At 33.0% G+C, this 12,689-nt stretch overlaps 1 protein-coding gene across 2 annotated transcripts; it reads left to right on the forward strand.

Moving 5' to 3' along the window:
• The first annotated feature begins 3,934 nt into the window (after positions 1-3,934).
• Positions 3,935-7,448, forward strand: LOC140004904 (protein TAPETUM DETERMINANT 1-like). 2 transcript variants are annotated; one of them, XM_072045054.1, is made up of 4 exons: positions 3,935-3,982; positions 4,433-4,810; positions 5,180-5,299; positions 6,642-7,448. In XM_072045054.1, exons 2-4 carry the CDS (start codon positions 4,681-4,683, stop codon positions 6,977-6,979), a joined length of 588 nt encoding a protein of 195 aa, XP_071901155.1. In that variant the 5' UTR covers positions 3,935-3,982; positions 4,433-4,680; the 3' UTR covers positions 6,980-7,448. The 2 variants fall into 2 exon arrangements, with proteins under 2 accessions (XP_071901155.1, XP_071901156.1); XM_072045055.1 differs by lacking the exon at positions 3,935-3,982 and having other exon boundaries at positions 4,410-4,810.
• The last annotated feature ends 5,241 nt before the right edge of the window (positions 7,449-12,689 follow it).

Below are 12,689 nucleotides of genomic sequence, written 5' to 3' on the forward strand. Positions count from 1 at the left end.
CCTTTAGCTTCGTAGAAATCATTCAGGGTGTTATGCATGATTTGACTGCATTCATTTAATTTTCTTCATATATATATATATAGGGTGAATGCATGTGTGTACTTCAAATTATATACACATTCTTTGGCCATTTCCTTCTAAATTTTAGGGTATTATCTAAAAAGGATTACGATTACAAAAAAAAAAAAGTTCAAGAACAGTTGAAAACAGAGACACCCGACTTCCGCGTCTCGCGCGGAGTTCATACCCTGGCAACTAGACTATAGTTAAATCATGTCGACCCTGAACGATACACATTGTACAGTAGCAGATGAAAGCCAGTAACACATGTAATTATTATGTATCAATCTGCATCTGCATAATGGAGTAATAACGTCTTTGTTTGTCGGTTGGCCTTGCTTGAATAGAGATTTTCTACCAAAAATCTTTACCTGATTGGTTTCTATGAATATATTTCTCGATCACTTTTTTACCTCAATTGTATAAAATCGTTACAATGTATTTTTTTTTACAAAAATCCTAGAAAATTGCGATCCAAACACAATAATCTAGTGTATAGAATCAGAATGTCTACAGTCTCTCCATTCTCAACTACTTAACAGCAATCCCAAAAGCCAATGAACAATCATTTTATTACTACTTCTCATTCCCTTTCATTCTCATCCAAGTGAGTAGACAGTACAAATTCAGGTAAAAAAAAAAAAAATCTCAATGTCTAGTCCAATATCCAACCACAATTATTCATTCACTAATTAGTACTCCCTCCCTTTTTTTATAACTGACGTTTAAGGTTTTGCACACTAATTAAGAAAAGTTTTTCATTGTTTAAATCTGTACACTATTTTCCTTTTATACCCTCATTAATTACTAGGATTGTTACAAAGAGAGAAGCAATAATTACTAGGAGTAGTAATTAAGAACCTTGTATTGGAAAAGAGAGATAAAATGGTAAGATTGTGAAAAAATAATTAATACTATACGTGAATAATAAAACGACAGATAAAAGGTTTTGCACACCAATTAAGAAAAGTTTTTCATTGCTTAAATCTGCACACTATTTTCCTTTTATACCCTCATTAATTACTAGGATTGTTACAAAGAGAGAAGCAATAATTACTAGGAGTAGTAATTAAGAATCTTGTATTGGAAAAGAGAGATAAAATGGTAAGATTGTGAAAAAATAATTAATACTATACGTGAATAATAAAACGAAAGATAAAAGGTTTTGCACACCAATTAAGAAAAGTTTTTTATTGCTTAAATCTGTACACTATTTTCCTTTTATACCCTCATTAATTACTAGGACTGTTACAAAAAGAGAAGTAATAATTACTAGGAGTAGTAATTAAGAACCTTGTATTGGAAAAGAGAGATAAAATGGTAAGATTGTGAAAAAATAATTAATACTATACGTGAATAATAAAACGAAATATAAAAGGTTTTGCACACCAATTAAGAAAAGTTTTTCATTGCTTAAATTTGTACACTATTTTCCTTTTATACCCTCATTAATTACTAGGATTGTTACAAAGAGAGAAGCAATAATTACTAGGAGTAGTAATTAAGAATCTTGTATTGGAAAAGAGAGATAAAATGGTAAGATTGTGAAAAAATAATTAATACTATACGTGAATAATAAAACGACAGATAAAAGGTTTTGCACACCAATTAAGAAAAGTTTTTCATTGCTTAAATCTGCACACTATTTTCCTTTTATACCCTCATTAATTACTAGGATTGTTACAAAGAGAGAAGCAATAATTACTAGGAGTAGTAATTAAGAATCTTGTATTGGAAAAGAGAGATAAAATGGTAAGATTGTGAAAAAATAATTAATACTATACGTGAATAATAAAACGAAAGATAAAAGGTTTTGCACACCAATTAAGAAAAGTTTTTTATTGCTTAAATCTGTACACTATTTTCCTTTTATACCCTCATTAATTACTAGGACTGTTACAAAAAGAGAAGTAATAATTACTAGGAGTAGTAATTAAGAACCTTGTATTGGAAAAGAGAGATAAAATGGTAAGATTGTGAAAAAATAATTAATACTATACGTGAATAATAAAACGAAATATAAAAGGTTTTGCACACCAATTAAGAAAAGTTTTTCATTGCTTAAATCTGTACACTATTTTCCTTTTATACCCTCATTAATTACTAGGATTGTTACAAAGAGAGAAGCAATAATTACTAGGAGTAGTAATTAAGAATCTTGTATTGGAAAAGAGAGATAAAATGGTAAGATTGTGAAAAAATAATTAATACTATACGTGAATAATAAAACGACAGATAAAAGGTTTTGCACACCAATTAAGAAAAGTTTTTCATTGCTTAAATCTGTACACTATTTTCCTTTTATACCCTCATTAATTACTAGGATTGTTACAAAGAGAGAAGCAATAATTACTAGGAGTAGTAATTAAGAATCTTGTATTGGAAAAGAGAGATAAAATGGTAAGATTGTGAAAAAATAATTAATACTATACGTGAATAATAAAACGAAAGATAAAAGGTTTTGCACACCAATTAAGAAAAGTTTTTCATTGCTTAAATCTGTACACTATTTTCCTTTTATACCCTCATTAATTACTAGAATTGTTACAAAAAGAGAAGTAATAATTACTAGGAGTAGTAATTAAGAACCTTGTATTGGAAAAGAGAGATAAAATGGTAAGATTGTGAAAAAATAATTAATACTATACGTGAATAATAAAACGAAATATAAAAGGTTTTGCACACCAATTAAGAAAAGTTTTTCATTGCTTAAATCTGTACACTATTTTCCTTTTATACCCTCATTAATTACTAGGATTGTTACAAAGAGAGAAGCAATAATTACTAGGAGTAGTAATTAAGAACCTTGTATTGGAAAAGAGAGATAAAATGGTAAGATTGTGAAAAAATAATTAATACTATACGGGAATAATAAAACGACAGATAAAAGGTTTTGCACACCAATTAAGAAAAGTTTTTCATTGCTTAAATCTGTACACTATTTTCCTTTTATACCCTCATTAATTACTAGGACTGTTACAAAAAGAGAAGCAATAATTACTAGGAGTAGTAATTAAGAATCTTGTATTGGAAAAGAGAGATAAAATGGTAAGATTGTGAAAAAATAATTAATACTATACGTGAATAATAAAACGACAGATAAAAGGTTTTGCACACCAATTAAGAAAAGTTTTTCATTGCTTAAATCGGTACACTATTTTCCTTTTATACCCTCATTAATTACTAGGATTGTTACAAAGAGAGAAGCAATAATTAATAGGAGTAGTAATTAAGAATCTTGTATTGGAAAAGAGAGATAAAATGGTAAGATTGTGAAAAAATAATTAATACTATACGTGAATAATAAAACGAAAGATAAAAGGTTTTGCACACCAATTAAGAAAAGTTTTTCATTGCTTAAATCTGTACACTATTTTCCTTTTATACCCTCATTAATTATTAGGATTGTTACAAAGAGAGAAATAATAATTACTAGGAGTAGTAATTAAGAACCTTGTATTGGAAAAGAGAGATAAAATGGTAAGATTGTGAAAAAATAATTAATACTATACAGGAATAATAAAACGACAGATAAAAGTACACTAGAACAAATTTCTTAAACGTCAGTCGTAAAAAAAGGAAGGGAGTAGTAATTACCATCAGCAACAGCAGGTGAAATCGTTTGGAAAAAAAAAAAATAGCAGGTGAAGTTTTTAACCACAGTTAAAAAACACTTGATAACACAAAAAGGAGGCAAAAGGAAAACACCACATTAATTTCCCTTCTCTCCTCTGCACGCACAACATTCCACTTTGCCCAGAAAAGATTCAATATCGATTCACATGTCACAACCCACACGCCCCCAACCACACACACACATTCTCTCATAAATACACACTTTTTCATTCATTCATTCATTCATCACTTTGAAACCCCAAAACACACACACAACACATACTTCTTCTCTGTTTTCTCACCAAAGGTAACGTGCATACCATCTTATCTTAAACACGCACTATACACGCTCAAAAACACACACATTTTACATATATTCTTCCCTTATTTAGATTCATGAAAACCCAGTGTTTATTTCTCCCAAAAATTCCAAAAGCATGAAAAACGAAAAAACTTACCTCTGTATATCAAAATTCAGACGCTGTTGCTGTTTCTCTTATGTAGATGAATATAAATGCTCTCATGGTTTCCATTTCTATTCTCATGCTTATATCCATTTCCATATCTTCTCATTTTCCGTGTTTGTACCCATTTTTCCATAATGTCGAAGCTTTCCCTTTTCATTCCTCAAAGTCAAGCATATATAAAAGTAAAACCCCTTTAAAAACCCTCCTATATAAGAATCCGTTCTTCCCCCTTTTCTTTCTTGCTTGTTTTCTGCTGGATGATATTTGTTCTTTTTTCTGGGTTTTCACAGGTAACAACGGGGGCAACTTTTACCAATGTTGCAGAAGAAGTAGCAGGGTCTAGGCTCTGAGAGAGAGCTGGGGTTTATTCTGGTTCATCCGAGTCAAATCAGTGCTCTCTTTTTCTGCTTTCTGCTTCGGAATTTTGCTTGAGAAAAGCACAGAAACTTCTTCTTCTTGTTCTTCTTTTTTTTTGGTTCCCGAGGGATTGAAGGTGGTTTTTTATTTTCTTCTGGTTTTTGGTTGGAGGAATAAAATAATGAACGAGTTTAGTTGTAGTTGGGTTAAATCATTGAAGAGGCGGCGAACCTCTGTATTCTCGGCGACGTTTGCGGTGTCGATTCTCTTCCTTATAATCGTTGCTTTCGCCTCGCCACGGCAACGTTCAGGTCTCTTCTTCAATCATACTTGTATATAATCACCAGTTCCCAATATGATCTAATACAATAATAGTCCTTTTTACATATGTTTTGTTGATTTTTTAACAAAGAATCATTAGCCTTATCCTACCATTGAACAGAAGCCCTTTTTTTAATACAAAGGATTGTTTTGTTGTTGTTTTTTTTTCTTTTCAAAACATTGATATGTTTGGACCGATTTTGTTTTTGTTCTTGAAAAGGGATTAGCATTGGCTTAACTTTCAACAATAAGAGAAGCCCTTCTTTTTTGTACTGGGCATTGATGTCTATTTCCATCGTCTTTCTGCTGTAAGTTTTCAGTATTTGATTTTGATGGATAAGTGGTTGGAAATGATTCAGATGGGTTGTCTTCAAATGAGTCAAAAAGTGCATTGGATGGGAATGAGTCGAGAAACGAAGGGTTATTGTCTGCTGCATCCTCCTCACATAGGAAGTTGCTGAAGGTTCAGACTGATAGTGGTAAGCTTTTTTCTTCGTAAAGGCTTTTCTTTAATCAGATAGCATTGATTGTAGTTGTACTATATGTTTCGGATTCTAATGCAAAAATGGATAAGGAGCTACCCAAATGACCAAAAGTCTTTTTGATGATAGGCTCTGGACATACCATTCTGTTGTTTTCAATTAATTTTGTCTCTCAAAATCTCTCTCTGAATCTGATGAGTTGATATATGGATAGATGGTCTTCTTTTTTTTGTGCTTTTGAGGTGGGGGATGATAGGCAGTTGGGGTTATTGTCGACGCCATTTTTATGCAAACCCAACACCCACTGTCGCTGCTGCAGCTCGTGCTGCTGCCGCTGCTGCTGTGCATGCATAGACTAACACTACTGTACTGTACTGCACCTACTCACACACTCACTCACTCAGTAGCACTACTACTGCTGCTATCTGCCTTGTGGATGTGGGATATGTGCATATACTGATATACGTATGCGCTGAATGCTGCCAGAAATTCCTGCTTTTCCGCCCTCTTGTTGGGTACTATTCTGTTCATGGATCCTGCAGGCAGCTTGGCTATTGCTAGTAGTGCCTTTTCTTCTCTTTCTTGCCTTTTCTTTTTACACTTTTTTGCCCTCCCTCGCCCCTGCATGGTTCTCTCTGTGTTTAATGAAGTTTGTTTTTTCTTCGTTACTTGTGTGAATTTTCTGGGCTTTGGAAGTTTATGGAATCAGTAGAATGAATCTGTTGTGACTTTTAAGATTTTGGGAAAAAAAAATAATTAGTTTGCTGAAAAGGTACTACTCTGTTATGCACAACGTACAACATAAGGAACTCATATTATTGGGTTAATACTAGATTCTTTTTTTTTCCAAGCCCTTTTGTGATCATTTTTATTCCTGTTTCTGCACTCCATTTTGACATTGGTGCAGTTTTACCTCTTTCCTTGTGAATTGTATTTTACTACTATAGAAGAAAGGAAGGGGAAAAAGGATTGAAAGCTGAAACCAAGCCTCAATTCCCTATGATTATAGCCCCTTTTTGGTTGATTGGTCCCTTTCCCTTTTAGTCTTTACAAATTACAACACTTTCCCTATTTTGTCCTCTGTGACTATCTCATTACCTGGTTCATTTCTTTCCCCATTCCATCTGTAGCTTCAATCTTTTCTTTTCTTTTCTTTCTTTTTTTTTTTCCCAACAAATTTTTGTAGTTGGACATAAAATACAATAGAATTCCAGGTAAAATGGTCTGGATTTTACTGGTACTTGCTTGAAATTAACTCTTTCCAGTAATAAAATAGTTCCATTGGCTGATGCGGGTGATTTGAACTTGTCTGCATGTGGCTGTCACTTTTACCGCGCAGCAAACGGAGTGGAAACGCACCGGATATGGGGGGACAAGTGTTCCAGCTCTGATATAGTCATTAATCAGGGCCCCACCGCCCCTTTGCCCAGTGGGATCCCTACTTATACTGTGGAGATCATGAACGTCTGCGTCACCGGCTGTGACATTTCGGGGATTCACTTGCACTGCGGCTGGTTCAGCTCGGCTCGGCTCATTAACCCCCACATCTTCAAACGGCTTCGCTTTAACGACTGCCTGGTCAATGACGGCAAGCCCCTCCTTAACGGCCGTACTATTTCTTTCCAGTATGCTAACACCTTCCGTTATCCTCTCTCCGTCTCCGCCGTTATCTGCTGAGCTGCTGCAAACTTTCTAGTAGTATTACCAGACAAACAGTTAATATTATTATTATTTTTAAAAAAAGAGAGACTAATATAGCACTTAAATACAAGCATTATAGGCAACACAAAAATCTAACACTATTGGAAAGGTTAGCTTTAGAGGGAAATGATAAATGCTAAAGTATTTAAAAAAAAAAAAAATTTTTTTTTTTGGTGTTTAAAGGTTGCAATTAACGTGCAGTGTCCTCACTGTACGTTGTGCTTCAAAAGTTGTACATTGTCTCGACACAATGTGAAATATTTTGGCTTTATTAATTTCCCTCTAAGGCTTTTCCCTTTTTTTTTTTTTTGTTTTTCCTTTTTAATATCCTGGGAAGTATTTTGGGTATAGATGTATGGGTGGCACTGGATTTTTGTGAGGGATGCTTTTTGGAATTGTATATGGAGTTATATATGGTGGATTAACCTTTTGGGCACTCCATTTTTTGGTGTAATAGTGAATTTGAGATGTTCTGGTCCTTCTACTCTTTTGCATCAACTGATAATTATTTTTCTTACTTGAAATCAAAGCACCAATACCTAGTCATGAACTTCTTATATTTTAAGATGTCACATGAAGACTTTACCACTTATGCGATTAACTTTGGGCTTGTTTTCAATTGCATTTTTAAAACTGATTATAGATTCTGATTTTGTTGGATGATTAGGTTTTCATTGTGATGTTATCGGTTACTTTTGTATTCTGATTATATAATGTTTAGCGATAAAAAAATTTAAAATCTATAATAATAATAATAATCCAAATTGTAAATTTTACTGATTCTAATTATTCTCTATAATCAGTTTCCGTAATCGGATGTTGTAAAATTTAAAACAACCGAGAACAAGGACCTTATATAGCCAAAAAAGTATATGACAAATACACAGTAGCCGAATTTTATGCCATGTAAAATAACAAGCATCACATACCCAATTATTAATTAATTAATTTGTAAATTATGTTTTACTATATGCTTTGTTTCACCTTTTATTTTTATCACTTCAGAAGAAGAAGTACATGGCATACAATTTGTGTTAAATCGACTGAAATTTGGACATCAAACGTCATGTATTATAAAATAAATCTGCATTTTGAACAAAACTGATGTAGCTTTTGCAGTATAATTTGTTGGTTGATAGCATTTGATTTTGATGTTATTAACTTATTATTACAAACTTTTATCCTTCGCTGGAAAAAAAACTTTTTTTTTTTTATTTTGGGGCAATTGCGAGCCCGCGTCAGGATTGGATAAGAATTCTTTGAATTTTGGTTGAAGCCCAAGCACCCGGTTATCTATGGCATCAGCACACAACCCTCTTATACTAGTTTTATTCACGCAGGCCTAGCCAGTTTTTGGCTCTGGGCTTACGAGGTGAAGTAGATGTTCTGATAACTCGGAGTAGCGGTTTCTCAGATTTCAGTCTTGGCTCGATTGAGAACTGGACCATGGGGAAAAAAAAAAAAAATGAAAAATCAGTAATTTAAGCAAAACCTCACAAAGAGAAGTGTTTCAATAGCATAATTTCCCACTATAGGATACGTTGGCTAATGAGTGAATTAGGTCTGGTTTGATTCGGATGTAATTGCAGTTAGTGAGGTCCATGAGTATTGGAAGATGATTTGTATGTGTCGTACATATAGGGATAGTAAAATCCAATATCCATGGGTAATTTGATTAGATGACTGATGGATTATCTATCGGGGTTTGGTTTTGATGAGTAGTTACCAATGCATAACCCGATAGGATTTGATAAGAGGACTCTAAAAACCTGATATATGAGATATATATATATATATATATATATATATAATATGTGTGTGTGTTCCAATTTAATAGTTCGATAACATGTTTCGTAATTTTATTACCCAATAACATATAGTTCTGACCTAACATAAATAAAGATAATCATAATTAAAATAAAAAAATGTTGATTTAACCCTTCATTGAATGTTGAATTTTTCTCATGCAAGCTCTATAGTTTTCCACAAATTTAAAACTCAATATAGTGTGTTTATTTAATATGATGTATGTATTGATTTTAGTTTAATGAACATTAATTTTTCTTTTTTAAACTATTCAACTTAGTGGATATAAGGTACTCGATAGGTAATCCAAACCCACGATTAAGAGGATTTGATAATGAAATTAAAATCAGTAGGATTACCCAATAGGGCTTAGTAAAATATTTAGACATGCAGGAAGAATTTGGTAAGAAAGATTTTTAGGGTATCCGACCCAATGCTATCCCTAATTACAAACAATACATAATCAAAACCTTGTCCTTTGTTTACAAAATAAAGCGAAATTGGAAAAAAAAAGTTGAGGTTGAATTGGAAGAGTATAAATGACTAATGAGTCACACTAAAGCATTTAGTATGATAATACAATTGGTGACATTGCACACTAATTTGACTCATTTTTGGGGTTGAACTCAAGTATCTTATCTTGTTTTCAAAAAAAAAAAAAAGAAAAGTGAAAAATGTATTTTATCTTAAAGAGAAGCCAGTAGTAGTACCTGGCAATTGGACGGGTTGATATTGGATTTTTACTTAAATAGGTTATACCCAATCCGTCAAACTTTAAATTAGGTTAATTTTGTTTTGGGTCATCTCACTCCCTTAACCCAAATATGATCCAATATATTAATTAATAGATTTTGATACAAAAATTCTCTCAAATACATTTTTACATACAAAATTTTTTTCACACACGTAAACATATTTTCACACACACAAACACTTTCACAGATATAAACACACACTCACTTCTTAAGTTCTTTAGAAATACATTATTTTTACACGCACAAATACACTAAAATATACACTAATATACTTTTCCAATACACACACGTACAACTGTTTAAACTATTTCGATGAACTCATTATTTTTTTATACAAGTAAGGATTTTCAAGCTAGATGTAGCTTTGGTCCAAACAAAGAGACCAAAGCAACAATTTTGGTCCAAGTTGGATATAGCATTAAAAAATGGCATACCAATATACGATTTTCTAAGTCTTGTTACTTGATTTAACTTTAGTTGTACCAAGCATATTTCTAGTCTCATAAAAGATCCAATCACGGCTTAAAGAAAGTTATAAACTAAAATTTTGATGCAAAAAATAAACACAAAAGAAACTTATAAACTAAAAATACAAAGTGCACTGCATGCAAAAGCTTCCCCTCATTGCTGTGGTAACTATTTTCTCCTTGTTGCTATGGTTATAAGTTCCTCACTGTTGCTATGGTTATAAACATGCTGCACTAGTATTGCATAATCTTTAGAAACATGATAGATTAATTCAAAATAGTAGTTTTGTCCATTAGCATAAATTAATAGATACATTCATAGAGCAAGAAACAGATTATAATGTTTAACTAGTTGTATTATTAAACTCAAAAAGTTCTCATCCTCTCAGAGCTACCATGCTCAATGCTTTCAAAGAACTCGCATACATCTCTTGCACCTACCTTCAAAAACATCTGTCAAATTCATGAATTCAATTTTAGAAAAAATACTGTTATAAGCCAGTAAATTAGTAGGACAATAGATTAGCCAAAAGCTTCTGAGATACAACAAAAAAGCTTTTGGATGGATAAGCATTTAGAAAGTCCACTATCATATGACATAGTTAACTGGTCCTTAAACAATGACGAGAAACATAGCATCGTGAATTTAGTCAGCTCAGTAGCCTCTCAATTCATACTCAAGAGACATTTCTTCCATTTTTTACCTCTCTTATATGATACTCCAGTATCATCAATCATTTCTGCCGTAATTAACTTGTGATTTCTTGCAAGCAAATATTCAAAGGATTTCCTCAGCCTGTTTATATCAAAAAGCCTCTGAATAGTCATGGCATTTAAAACATAGACTAAAGAAGGGCAACCAACCAGAGTATCTTGAAACTACCAATTGCATTACAATTACCAAAAGTGACAGTCATGGAATCTAGAATTAAAGTATATATTTTAGACAAAAATCTTTCCAAAAGTTATGCTTTCGAATCAAGCCATGAGAAACACCACCAGTACAATTTGGCTTTGATAAACCATTAGCAGGAGCAAGCTGAAGGAGGGCAAAGAACAACTAAATAATATCACGAAATTATAAGTGATAAGAAGCAACAATAAAGCACATAACTATATTCCAGGTTGTCATAGTCCTGTTTGCTGATATAATGTGGCTGTACATATTGCTACCATCTATTCCGGTTTGGCATTATGAAGTATGAAAACTAAGACAAATGGAAAGAAAATACTTTTCTTCATCTTATTAGGACTAGACAATATACATATATATATACACAAGTGTAACCTAATTTAGATTCTAAAATCATGCTAATGTAAATCAATCTACTACCTAATTAATACATGATACTATAATCATATGATACCTAATTAATACATGATACTATAATCATATTTTTCCTAATATTAGATCACATATCTTCAACACTCCCCTCAAGCTGGAGCATAGATGTTGCTCATGCCCAACTTGTTACAAAGGTAATCTACTCGAACCCCATGTAGAGCCTTCGTAAAGAGATCTCCCAATTGTTCTCCAGTCCTTGCAAATCCTGTAGAAATCAAGCCCTGCTGTATTTTCTCACGAACAAAATGACAATCTATTTCAATGTGTTTTGTTCGCTCATGAAATACGGGATTGGATGCAATATGAAGAGCTGTTTGGTTATCACACCACAATTTTGCGGGCATTGAGGTTTTGAGACCTACTTCAGTTAGAAGTTGATTTATCCACATGATTTCACATGTCGATTGTGCCATAGCTCTATATTCTGACTCTGCACTCGATCGCGAGACAACATTCTGCTTCTTACTCTTCCATGAGACCAGGTTTCCTTCAACAAAGAGACAAAATCCAGTTGTGGATCTTCGATCTGCCTTGGATCCTGCTCAATCAGCAGCTGAAAAATACTCAATCCTAGTATGACCATGATTTTTATACAGAATATCACGTCCAGGAGCTCCTTTTAAATGACACAAAATTTGTTCTACAGCTGCCCAATAAGTAACAGTAGGATTAGACATATATTGACTAACAACACTAACTGAATACGCGATATCTGGACGAGTCACTGTAAGATAATTCAACTTTCCAACCAATCTTCTATACCTCCCAGGATCTTCTAACAATTCACCTTCTTTTGTGAGCTGCATGTTAGGGATTATTGGGGTACTAGCTGGTTTAACCCCCAATTTTCCTATTTCAGATAGTAACCCAAGAATATATTTTTTTTGGGACAGGAATATCCCCTTCCTATTCTTTGCTACCTCAATACCTAAAAAATACTTTAATAGTCCCAAATTCTTTGTCTGAAATTGACTATGGAGAAAAGTTTTAAGAGATGAAATACCTGCAGCATCATTCCCAATGATAACAATATCATCCACATATACTACCAACAAAATAATACCAGCTTTAAACTGTTCGTAGAAAACCGAGTGATCAGATTTGCTTTTCTGCATCCCAAACCTTTTAACTGCTAGACTAAATTTTCCAAACCAAGCACGAGGACTTTGTTTCAGTCTATACAAGGACTTCCGAAGATGAAAAATCTTCCCAGACTCCCCCTGAGCAACAAACCCTGGTGGTTGCTCCATATAAACTTCCTCTTGGAGGTCTCCATGAAGAAAGGCATTCTTGATATCTAGTTGATGCAAAGG

The sequence above is a fragment of the Coffea arabica genome, chromosome 4c (assembly GCF_036785885.1).
Source record: "Coffea arabica cultivar ET-39 chromosome 4c, Coffea Arabica ET-39 HiFi, whole genome shotgun sequence".
NCBI classification, from domain to species: domain Eukaryota; kingdom Viridiplantae; phylum Streptophyta; class Magnoliopsida; order Gentianales; family Rubiaceae; genus Coffea; species Coffea arabica.